Source organism: Gobio gobio (assembly GCF_949357685.1).
Source record: "Gobio gobio genome assembly, chromosome: 1".
Lineage (NCBI taxonomy): Eukaryota > Metazoa > Chordata > Actinopteri > Cypriniformes > Gobionidae > Gobio > Gobio gobio.
Window position 1 is genome coordinate 42,865,686 of NC_137097.1, and position 13,497 is coordinate 42,879,182.

A 13,497-nucleotide genomic window follows, 5' to 3' on the forward strand; every position below is an offset into this window, starting at 1 on the left:
GTGTTCATCAGAAAGAACAAAGTCATATACACCTGGGATGGCCTGTGGGTCAGTAAATCATGTCATTTTAATTTCAAAAAGACTACTACTAATTTAAAAGGACCTTTCTTTTGTCCGTGTGTGTAAAAAACATTTGTATAATGTGAAGAATATTTTTTCCACTATAAAGAACCCGTTGCAAAAAAGTATACCATGGATGTTAAAGGTTCTTCGTGGAACCATGAATACCAATTAAATAACTTTATTTTTAGGCTATAGAAGTTTAAATGTCATAATCACTGTGGTACGACCAAAATAAATGTACAAAAATTAATGAAAAAGCTATGCAAAAATAGCACAAACATAGTGGGATTGTAGCTACCTATTGCCACATGCACACACCGAATAACTTGGAAGATATATCCAAATGTTCAGTCTTTGGCGCACATGTGGGATCTCCTGTGCTAGTAGCCTATATGAGCGCACGTGTGAGTGCAAATGCTGCGATTCAAAGCAATTGAGCAATATCTCTTGACACCACCAATAACACATGAACTCAGCTGCAGAGAAGGCGGGTGTAGAGAGAGAGAGAGAGAGAGCGCGAGAGAGAGCGCGAGGGTGTGTGTAGTCTTTACTGTATGTGAGAACGACGGAGCGCAGTATTTGTGCGGACTCGAGACGCAGAGACACTCCGTGAGAGAAAAATAAATACGGATACCACTGGAACCAGTCAGGGATCTACAGACACGGAATAATCATCAGTTTTGAGTCGCGTGTCTCGTCTGCGACGGAAGCACGTTTCCTTCAGACCTGCTGCGGTAAACGATTAATTTATATGGTCTCTTGGCAGAGACTGATTTATACACGTACATGTATTATTAAGTGCTACCTGCTGCTATTTTCATCTTCTGTGTCTGAGTAGTTCGTCTAATTGACTCGATCAAGGCTTCGTTGACAGTGGCGATGATAGCACACATATAGCCTTCTTCTCGAGCTGAAGGACTGCAGTGGAGGAAGGGGTTCCCTGGGAAACGTTTGGATTTTTTCTTCTTCTGAGAGTATAGCTAGTAAGGACTCGATCAGCATCCACTTGTGTAAAAGGAACATTGAAAATGGCCGTATTTTATTCTTGACACCTTAACAGCGCAGCGGGGAAGATATTCTTCAGGCATTTTCCAATCCGAGTTGGGTTCCAGCATTATCCAGCTATGATGTAGCCTATACGCTCACGTCTATATGGTTATCATCAGTGTTCATTATTGAGTATTAGAATCAACCCAGGGCCTTCTTGTGATTTCTGTCATCAAAATGCCGGCTGGAATGAAGCCTCTTGAAAAATTCTTGAAGAAACAGACCAATGCACTCACTAGGGCGGGTGGTTTTGGGGAGAAGGCAACCGGCACCGGGGCATCCAGGCGGCGGGCCAGTCTGTCCCGTGTGGTGCCGTTCTTTAGGGAGACGTCTCCCGAAAGCGGCCCTGCGAGAGAGGTGTTCAGCCCGGAGACCGAAGAAGCACCGTGCTGGCCATCTGCCACTGCGGACATCAGGAGCCCGTCGCTGTCCAGCGATGAGCAAAGCTCAGAGGCGAGTCTGGACACGAACTGGACCCCGCTGCCCGCGGACACCCCAGACAACCTAGCGCTGGCGCTGCTGGATAGCGTGGCGGGGAAGCGGTACGCAAACTGCACAGGTGAGACACGAGTGTGCATGTTCATGCTCCACTGACAGCCTATTCTTGGTGGTGGTGGATGTTTGAAGAGCGGGTCGTTTACAACTATGGTGGCTGTTTACGGTGCACGCCTGTGTGTTTATGGTGCCTTGCGTTACATTAAATAATCGGTTCCGCAAGACTTGTCGCGATTATTAACTTATCGCTATTTTTTGTTGTTGTTGCAATAACCGCGATTATTGTGCACTTTAAATGCACTTTCACTTTAATTTTAATATTTGCGTAATGACAAATATTTGTAACTGTTGTGGTTCGTGGATAGCGAGTAGCTAATTTAGCACAGACACTACTATTTTAATAGTAATAATAAATCAGTATTATAATAATCTTAAATAAAATTGAATTAAAGTGGGAAATATTTTAAACTAGTGCTGTCAAATCAGTTAATTGCGATTAATCATGTTTACATGATATGTGTGTAAAGCATACAATTATCATGTATTTATAAATACACACACATGCATGCATGTATATATTTAAGAAATATGTGCATGCATAAACTGTGTCTATATATATTATTTATATTATATATAAACACAAATATTTTATATATAAATATTATATTTTTTTCTTAATACCCATACATGCATGTGTGTGTGTATTTACATATACATAATAATTATACACAGTGCACACATATATTATGTAAACAAACTTTTATTTTGGAATGCGATTAATCACAATTAATCGATTTGACAGCACTATTTTAAACATCTGTAAACCTACTACAGCATAATTTTTTTCAAAGCCTTAAAGGAACATTCAAACTTTGTGAATAAATTAGGCTACTTCTTCCTACAGCCCAAGGTGTGCGCACATGTTTACACAATAAGGGGAATAAACAATTACATTGTAAATCGCAATACATTTTTTTTTATTTGCGAAAATTAAATGTCAAATAAAATGTCATGATCGTAATGCGCTAGTTTATCTATTGAGCTCCTCCGTAACCTTTATAAAAGATGTTTTAATTGTTGGGCATTTTGTCATGTCTTGCTGTTTTTTTGTAAATATTCTTTGTCTTTTTGTGTCATGCAATAAGCATTTCTTTAAGAAAATGTATTAATTTAAAAAATTTCAACTTGAAAATATCAACATGAAACAATATGATGTACTTTTGAGTAAAATAAAATAAAAAAAGTTCTAGGACAGGACTTAATTTGATCATAAATTGATTAAATCATGAAAAGTGGGTGTGTTATACCAGAAGGGAACCAGAACATAATGTTGGAATCAATAGCTAAACTAACTCCCTTAAATTGTTTGGCCTCAAAACTGCATTTTCGGGAAAAACCTGTGCTGTGTAAATGGAATCACGCTTGACAACTAGTTGTCGGTTAGGTTGTATAGTGCAGTAGCCATTATATTATTTACTTTAGTCACTATTTCAATGATTACAGATGTTATTCACTGCTATTGTGAGAGTCATTAGGTCATAAAGTAAAATAATTAGGCCATATTTGGTCTGCTTCTTTAAGCTGAATAAGTCATTTTTTGTCGTTCCATTATATAGTGTTTCTGGTAAACAAGGTAATTTTTTAAACTGATGAACTTTATTTCGCATAGATGTGGCATGACAGTGGACGACTGTATTCTAGGAAGGCAGTCAAGGCTAGTCGTAAACCTTGAGATTATATTGAGCACTGGCAACATTTAAAAGGTCACATCAAAAGGTCAAAGAGAGTGATGCCATAAAACAAAGTGCTTTCACATTTGTCAATAACAGATCCTATCACTAAACGAGGAACTGGCTGGGAAATATCTTCAAGGAGGGTGGTGCTAGGGTATTTCCTTGGCTATGGGAAAGCTTATGACAATCGAATGAAATGTTAACTGTTTCCATGGTGCTTTCCTGTGTGTTTTTCCTCAAATTGGTGTTATGGATGTTTCATGAACCCACAAGCAGCTACCGCCCAACACCCACACCTGACACCCACATACAACACTGAGCACCTGTATGTAGAGAACACCATGAACACCAGTGAGGGGATTTCTATTTTAGTCTCAGACAAAGGACTTTTTACAGGGAAATGACAAATTGTGTTGTGATGGGAATGGGTTGTCTGTAACAAGTGCATACATGTTACCTGTTCCTGTAAGTTCCAGGACTTTTATGCGATGAAGAATGGCTCTCCCACACATTCATTGGCAGTGATGCTTTGCAGCCATAGTGCACCAGTTCGCACTGCACATGTGCATTAGAGTGTTTTTGTGAAGTAACCATGGAAACTGCAGGGATTTCTACAGTATGCCGGTGCTTAGAGAGAGAATTATGCTTGATGTGAAATCAATGGGCAGACGGGCTGTTTGCCTTGGTTCAATGCGTTAATAGGATGTACGGTAACTAATAAAATGTCCCTTTTTGTAGTAAATGATGATGACGGATAGGCTGTTGTGGACTGGACTGTTGTGAATAGTATAGAAAAGTGAGGAAAATTTTATGCGCACATCGAGCTCAATCGAGTTAGATTGTAGGGGTAGTTCACCCCAAAATTTTAATTCTGTCATCATTTACTCACCCTCATGTTGTTCAAAACCTGTAAGACTTGTGTTCATCTTCGGAATTTTTTTTTTAATGAAATCTGAGCAATTTCTGTCCCGCCATTGCAGCTACGCAACTGACACTTTGACATAAAAATAATCCATATACACATTTTTTGAAAAGACACGATCGCTTTAAATGATGAACAGATTTTATTTAGGCTTTTATTCACATATAAACATTCATAAAATATACACATCAGATATTATGAACGGAAGCTCAACCATGTTCGCTTGACGTGCAAGAACCAATGAGGTTCATATGGATTGGTTTTATGATCTCTTTATGAACTTTTTGAAGCGTCAAAGTGGTAGTTGTGCAGACTGTCAATGGAGGGACAGAAATCTCTCAGATTTTATTTAAAATATCTTCATTTGTATTTCGAAGATGAACGAAAGTCTTGCGGGTTTGGAATGACATGAGGGTGAAGATTTTTTCATTTTTTGGGTGAACGAACCCTTTAACAGAGCAAAAGATAAAAAGCCAGAGGTGTTTGAGGGACTTGCGGAATTTGAAGTCTTTAAACTGAAAATTTTAACTGAAATTGTGACTTGAAACATTACATTAATGATTAAAAATCTAAAGTTCATTCAATATGTTTCATTTCTTTTCAAAACACATTCTAGCTCTTGCTAACCTCTAAAATGAAGCCATGACCTAAACTTTCATTCATTTGGTGTGCTTGACAGCTCATGTCTCTTTTTCTCCTTTGGAGGTGATTTTTAGCAATTTATCTCAAATCTCTGCTCTATGTCTAGAACAGATCAGAGAGATTTCAGTTTTCAGTCATTTGGCCTCAATCTCAACCTGTGTTTCTTCATTTTTATGTAAAGGGGGATGCCTTGCCTCTAGATAAGACTGACATTTTCATGACAATTTGTCATTATCGAAGCCCGGGAAATTTTGAAAATGTGCCACTAAATCCTGGATTAGCCAACAATGGGCTTGCAATTTGTCTCATCTAGTGTTGTTGTCCGTAGAGTGACTGTGGATTATGGATAGAGGGAAGTCCACTGATCCACGGTCAAGAGGTAACACATTGAAATAAGACACTGCTTACATATCAGTCCTGATGCACATGCAGTCATCAGCGTGAAGAAGACGCATAGCCCAGCTGTTGACCGAATGAGTAACCGTAGATGCACTTTGTAGATGCTTCCACATTTCTGGGACATTATGAATTGAATTACTTTAAAATATTAAAAACCTGGTAGAACTTACTTTTATTACCTTTATCTTTGGGGTTTTCTATGTGGAATCCAGAATCCCCAGGAGCCTTTATTAGCTCTGTTTCAAGACAGCACAACACACCCATGGAACCGCTTTATCTCTGGAATGTGCATGGACAACTCATGAGTGTGTGAAATGACTGGTAGTGTGTAATGGAGTGATTTGGAAGGACTCATCGAACCGAGATTAGCAAGTTGATCATTACATAACTTTGTTTACCTGTAACCCTTCCAGTTGTAAGCCTAAGGCAAAAGTAGTTCTGTTGGTTGGCGTGTCTGAACAAAGTTCCAGAGGGCAGGGCAAGAGTAGTGTAACGGCCATATGAATCAATAATTGTGGCAGTTGCCAATTTTGGGACATTTTCCTCCACTTGTACGTGCCGAGGGAGGGGAGTAGCTTGGGGCTTCATGCTTAATTGTTTCTGCTGGAATGTTTTGGCAGTTCTTATACATACATCAATCTATGCTATCGAGAATTCATTTTATATGAGTTGACAATACTGTTTGGTTGATCTTTGAGTAAATTGTTTTCTTATATATGTATAAATATACTGTTTTTGATGGCTCTTCAGTATGAATAGGAATAATACATACTAATAAATACGTTTAAAAAAAATTTGCAAAAGGGTTTTTTAACCTCTTATGCTCTGGGACCATTTTTGGGGATTTCCGCCTGGATTTGGCCTACCCAAATTGAAAAGCTTCCCATACCCACATACAGTGGTCTAAATACACAATTTTGGTGTCATTTTACAGGAAACCCTTTGAAGTTACATAAACCACTAATAAAAGTTATAAACATATATGTATATGTAAGTATATGTTGTCTGAGCTGTAATAACCCCTCCCACCACCCCCCCCCAAAAAATATGTGCTTTTTGATTTTTTGGTTATAAATTCATTTATGAGAGTGTGTAACTCAGGCCCTGTGTGCCCTAGCACCCTGCAGACAGTTTGGGCTGTTTCCACTAGATTCCAGAAAATACTAGAAAAAAGAATTTTGTCTGTATCATGTTGTATGCAAGATTTATTCAAATGGATCTAATTGGAGGAATATTACCTTTTTTGTGTAGTTTTGACTACACATTGTTGTATCAACCATTGAGTTCACTGATTTAAGTTTCCCAGTTAATTGTAAGCTGTATGATTTTGATATGTTTTAACTAAAAATAACCAGTTCATTAGAGTTATTCGTTCAGCAATTGGACTTTTTGCTTTTTGATTCACAAAATATAACCAAATGTCATTTGCTCAACCGGTATGTAAACAAAACCGAACGCCATTACCCTAGTGAAAAAAAACTATACCAAAATGTATTTAAAATACATTTATTTAAAATATACTACAAATCCAATAACATATTTATTGACGTAGTGCTCGAGACTTACTGATATAAATATTACATTTAATCTTTATTTGGAGTGCTTCTTTCTTAATATTAAGCCTAAAATGTGTTTTAATATCACTATTAGTAAGCATAGGATGGTCCCTGTAATATCAGTCTTTAAATGCAAGATATTTAAAGTATACCTAAAGTATACTTGCAATGCTCCACTTTAGCACGATTAAATATAAGTATATCTTTAGTTGGACCTCAGCACTATTTTCGAATAACTAAAGAGTATTCACTACAAAATTAGTTGTTCCAATTTAGCAGACATTAAGTTTACCAATTTTGTATACCAAAATACAATTGCAGGGTATTATATTAAGTACATAAATATGTAAATGTTGTATACTTGGCATATAAAATAAATGTATCTCAAATTAATTTAGGTATATTTATTTTTCACTATGGCGGTTCCCAGCCATACTCTTAAAAGAGTATTCCTGTCTGCTGCCTTTCACATCACATGTCAAGACTTTTGTTGTAGTAAAGGTTTGGGATTGGGAAAGGTTTCTTGTGGTGCCAGCCAGTCAGCATTGTCATGATGTCATTTTCCTGTGGTTACAGAGAGAGTGATGGCATTTACAGCTCAGATAATTTTCTCAAGAACTTCTGTAGTCATTTCTCCAGGTATTGTCTTTAGAAGTTAATGAAGGTAATAAAATAGAGATGTAAATAGTCTCTATAGGCGCTGGCTGAGGCCTGGTTGTATAAGGCCCACCCCACTCTCCATGTGCTTCTTTCCTGTGGGCCGAAACTGTCCTGAGGGTGTTTTAAAGAATCTTCGGCAAGTGAGGAGAAAGAAATAAATGCAAGGAGGGAGAGAGAGAAGTGCAATTGGAGAGAGTGTGTTTGTGTAGGAGGAATGCTGGCATTTTTTTCTTTTGAAAAGAGTGAGGGATTAGAGTGGAATGACTGCCCACTCACTGGCCTCCCATTGCAGGGCTTTACATAACATTGTGAGGAAAAGCGAGATATCTCCCTCGTTCTGTGTCTGTCACCCTCTCGCCCCCCTTCTTCTTGATCCTTAATGGTCATGCCCACTCATTGTGCACTTATCCACGCACCTGAGCAGCCCCGCTGAAAGCAGCTATGGTGTCCACCTCGACTTTTTGAATATGCTTTTTGATGTAAGTTTGTGCTGCAAAATTTGTGTGTGGAGTGGGTTCTAATATACAGGGCATTTTCAAGTGTTTGTGTCAAGGTGTGATATATGTGACTCATTTGCACTGTTCCTCCATATAGGCAACTTAGGAAACTCTTGCAACAACTCGATACTCACTATGAAAATAGCACTCACAGCTGATTCCAATAGAGTTTGGTTTTATCTATTATAATGCTATTCTCTAATAAGCATAACAAAATTGTTGTATGCATTTGGCAGATGCAAAAGTGCATCAACCCCATGACTTTGTCGTTGCTATAGTGCTCATACTGTGAAAATAGTCAATTTAAAGGGTCATAACATGCCGTTTCTGTCAATCTTGCGTACCGTAGTATTGCATCCTTCATATCACTGAACAGTCTTTAGTTATATCAGATTTATAAAAAAAAGATACGCTGTACCAATTCTTTACAAAAACAGCCGAACTCGTGAAGGCGTGCAGTCGGCGAAGCTAAAGAGTCCCGAGCACACACACCTATGACACACACACGCCCACACAATACATCATCATGGCGTTATACCTAGATAACTTTCTATATTCACTATACGTTCGTGTTGTTGACAATATATGCACTTACGCACCGATTCCCAACAAAACACAGACATTTGATAGAGTTTCACTCACCGCCTGCGGTTTCGACTGATGACCGGGAAAAAACACACACTTGCAGCACCTCATTGCTGCTCCGGAAACTGCATCCACTGTTTCCTTAATGCTGGGTTATTTGGGAAACTGAACAAGGTGATCTTTCCTCCCTCACAACCAAAACCACAGTAATGTTTAGTGACATTATTGATTTTGTGGTCTAAAAACAAAATGATAGCGCTGTCGTCGGCTTCCGTAACCCGAACGAAGCTCAGCGTGCTCTTGCTCTCGCTCTGGTTGATGTGCGCACGGGTTCATCTGGGATGGAAGTGGCCATACAAGGAATTCTGGCCTTTATGACCTCACATACAGGGCCATACTCGAAAAAAACTTTCCGAAACTTGTTTGAATCCTGAAGGAGTGTATTTGGCAGTGTATTTGAAGTGTTCAAATAAATATATCTTGGAATATTTTTTGTGCGCTGTGCTCGATACAGTACATTCTGGGATTGTCGGCAAAGGATACAAGTTGCCTTAGAATTGGGCATATCATTTTTTTGTTTGTTTTGTAAATAGATGTTTTTGGATGCTATTCTCACCATGTTCTGATATGGATATTTGTGTGAGCTTGTTGGCTCCTCTTAACACAAAAGCTCCGGTGTGAAGGAGCCTCTCTTAGACTCAGCACCTGTTCACATGGCAACTGCCACTTTCAGATGAGGTGGAGGTGAAGTAGACGAGGTAAATGGAAGGCGGCTGGAACAGTGGGATAAGTGGAAAGCAAGTGTTAGAATAACTTCTTGGTATTGTATTGGAAAACAGATGAGAACAAGCTAAATTGTCTTTTGACACCACTAGTAGCGTAAGACGAATGTTAACCCACTCTTAAAGACTTTTTAAATGATTTAAAAAGTTTTTGTTATATATTTTGTGTCTATATACTGTAGATCGGCAGATTTAAAAAAAAAATTCTTATGCTCACCAAGGCTGCATTTATTGGATCGAAATACAGTAAAAACAGTAACATTGTGAAATTTAAACTAACTGTTTTTTATTTGACTATATTTTAAAATGTTATTTATTCTTGTGATGGTGAAGCTGAATTTTCAGCATCATTACTCCAGTCTTCAGTGTCACATCATTCTATAATTATGATGATTTGCTGCTCAAGAAACGTTTATTATTATGATCAATTTTGAAAACAGTTGTGCTGCTTCATATTTTTTTTGTGGAAACCGTGATGCATTTTCATCAGGATTCTTTGATGAATAGAAAGTTCAAAAGAACAGCATTTATTTTTAATAGAAATATTTAACATTATAAATGTCTTTACTGCTAATTTTGGCCGTGAGCGTCTATTTACCGCAAGGTGAAAAATCGTTGTTGTTTGAAAACCCCGTTGAAACATACATATTTGTATTTAAAATGACTTCCTTTGCAGGGGTTCATGCCTTATTTTGGGCATCATATTCATTTTGCAAACCCCCTATAATTCATGCCCTGATGTTAGAAAATCACACTCAGGCTATGTAGACACAATTTTTGAAAGCGATTATAAGGCGGCACTTCTGAAGCCCTCTCTCTCTCTCTCCCTCTCTCTCTCCGCTCTTTTCATTCTGCATTACAAAAACAGCATTGCAGTCACTGCGAGTCAGTGCCTGAATCAAACCATAGCAAATGCGCCACGTGACGCCCCTTTGAAGTGACAGCAGAGGTTGCTCTTTTTCACCACGCAGTTTGCACACTCAAACACACACGTGCACACACACACACACAGATGGCCTCGAGCTCCCGGATCAGTGGCTTGACCGACAGCCCTAATAACAGCCTGAAAACAGCCTCCTGCTTGCTAGAGAGAAGGATGTGATTAGCACACAGTGATCACTCCCACCAAGAAGCAGTCGCACATGGAAAGCTTCCTTCCGAAACAGCTTACCAAAGAAGATACAGAAGCTTCAAACAGCTTTCCATGCTTTTAGACCACTGGTGTAAACGATAATGCAGAGAGTGATAAACGTAGCAGTGTGTAATATTAATCACTGCGTACTGTAATGGCGATGAAGTAAATTCTTTTAGTTCTTTCACTCTAGTGGAGGAGGGTGATGATTATATACAGAACCGTTTAGAAATAGAGCCATAAAGGAGCTTTTAGCTTTGATGATCTTCTTATCATCCTAATCAAACATGTGTTAGATGTTATTTTGAAGTATTGGGGCCATTCTCGCTGTGACGATGGGCTGAGTGTGTTCATCTCTCTTCGCCTGCGGGAAACAGAGCGATGGGAGGCGGAAAGCGACACATTTTTCATAAGAAAGTTTATGCGTATGCAGTGTTTTGCAAACACAAGCTGGCTTGAGGATATCTATTATGTATAAAGGTGTGATAACCTTTTAAAAGCAACAGGTAATGAAATTTGACCCCATTTACTTTCTTAGTAAATGGTTTTATTGTTCAAGCGTGCACATTATGAAATATGTTTTTTATTATGCTGAATTTTCAGCATCATCAGTGTCACATGATCCTTCAGAAATCATTCTTACATGATGAGTTGTAGCTTAATAAATATTTGTGCTGTTTAATGTTTTTGTGGAAACCGTGATGCTTTTTTTTTCTTGTCTTTTAACTTTTTATACATTTAATGCATCCTTGCTGAAGGAAAGTATAAATACGGTACGATTCGGTATGTGCTACGTTCAGTAAAAAAAAGCACAAGCAATAGCACAAATAAATACAATAGTGTAAAAAGACAAATAAAATTAAGGTTTACAGGTTTTTCAGGTTGATCTAACAGTAGTTTTCAGGTACAGAATTTGAATAAAGTAATCAAATGTAAATAACACTGCATATAATCTTCACTGAATAAATTATCTCTTTCCCTGCCATTGACGAGTTCTCGTCTTTTATGAGAAAGCGATTCCCTGCCAAAGGCGAGTTTTTATGGATTTATGTGTTTTCACTATTATATATTAGAGTTGCTATTACACATTTCCTGTGAGAGTACTGAATCTACTGATCAAAACACAGACAAAGAAGATGCAGAAACAATTAGCATATGTAATCATATGCATATGTAAAATAGCACCATAACCAACGTTAAACAGCATATAAATCAAAACGCCCTAAAGTCGACCCAGGATGTACTATAGGACTGTGCAGCTTTTGGGGTGTTGATGGACTCGATCTACTCCATCTATTTTTTGATCATCATTCTGAATCTGATCCAGATGTAATCTTTGACAAAAACGTGTTTTCCTCAGCCTTTTGCATAAAATGTTGCTTTTTTAAATTAAACTTTCCCACATTCAAGTGTTGATAAAAAAAGAATACATGAAGCTAGAATAAAACGTTTTTTTGTTTGTTTGTTTTTGTTTAAAAGCAGAGGCTCTTTTGATATTGCATGTTCAGATATTCATACAAAATATTCCAGGGCCATGACATTTTTGTGAAAATGACAAAAACGCTGGCGGGGAAGAGCCAACTTTTTTTTTAAACTGCTGGTGGGGAAAGATTTAAATAAAAATGAATCCTGATTAAAGTTATAACAGTTATTCAGTCAAGAGCAGTGCTCGAAGTGGGCCGGCATTTGGCCGCTGTACCACCTGACCAATGCAGATTTAAGGTGTGTTCGGTGCTGTCCAGACCGTCATCGTCATGACAAGTACAGCGAGAAAGATTCAAAAGCATACAGATTCAGAGCCTTATGACCAGTGTTGGGGAAAGTTACTTTGAAAAGTCCCTTAAAAAGTAACTAATTGAGTTACTTAGTTACTTTTTAAGAAAAGTAATGCGTTATGTTACTTTTGCGTTACTTTTTCTCACCTGGGCTGGGCTTGTTTTTTTTGTTCTATTTTTGTGCAAAGGTAAAGACCTCTTCATACCAAAAAAGAAATAATAATAAAACATGCAACTTACTTTATGATACTCAGCAAATGCTGACGAATGCTTTTATCAAGACCTCTATATTCAGTATTTCATCATTGTCACTTGTTTTCATCGTAGTCACTCACACCGTGCAAGATCGGCTTTTGAAATGTATTAATTTCTCAAAGTCACAAACCACATTCAACAACATATAAAAACGATTGAATCTTTAGTGTACTTTTATGATTAAAGGTGGAAAATGTAATACATGTTGAAATTGAAGCTTTATTTTAAGTTCATCTTATATTCCATTTCAGTCAAACCCGTAGTTCCTGCTGAGAACCATTACACCCCTAGTGCACACCGTCTTTGTGATAAAACTGCACATATTTGAGTTAAATGCTGGACGAAAATGTGCAAAATGGCCCGAGTAACAGCAGCATCAACACACTGCCTGCAGCGGTAACGCATAATTTCAGGGCCAGGTTCAAAGGTTGTGCTCACTGTTGGCAAACAAAAGGGTGCAAAATGAATCCATTAACTCTGCTGTGGGTTTGCATTTGTTTGCTTGCGTGTTCTGTTCTCTGGTATTCTGTCGTGCTTTCATGTGGGCACATCTTGGACTGATGGTGTTCAGCTATTAAAACATCTCTCATTTTCATGTTATGTAATACCAGTCGCAGAGGTTTCAAATCCTTTCTCCCGGTTGACCAGAGAGCAGGCTTTAAAAATGCTTTTTGTGAGTCCTGCTCTAGGAACAATCTCTCCTGGTGCCAGTTTGAACTGGGTTAGACCTAAAAAAAGTGGCGTGCTTCTAAATTCAGCAAGCTCTGTTTTAGTTTAAAGGCCGTAAGGTGTTTTTTTGTGTGTTACTTTAGACTGGTGGCTTGACATAGACTCTTTCTTGCTTTTGAAAGACTTAAAACGTATGTATTTTCACTTGCACCTGCTTTCTTCCCTCCAAACTGTATGGGAAGTTTTTTGAGCATTCATTTCAAAGGATTGTTTCGAGAATAGCGG

At 38.1% G+C, this 13,497-nt stretch overlaps 1 protein-coding gene across 1 annotated transcript in view; it reads left to right on the forward strand.

The window, feature by feature from the left end:
* The first annotated feature begins 652 nt into the window (after nucleotides 1-652).
* The window catches only part of rapgefl1 (Rap guanine nucleotide exchange factor (GEF)-like 1), a 50,324-nt gene continuing 37,479 nt past the window's right edge, over nucleotides 653-13,497 (forward strand). Inside the window, exon 1 of the mRNA XM_079827108.1 lies at nucleotides 653-1,669. Within this exon, the coding sequence (XP_079683234.1) occupies nucleotides 1,288-1,669 (382 nt within the window). The 5' untranslated portion in view covers nucleotides 653-1,287. The remainder of the gene's footprint in view (nucleotides 1,670-13,497) is intronic.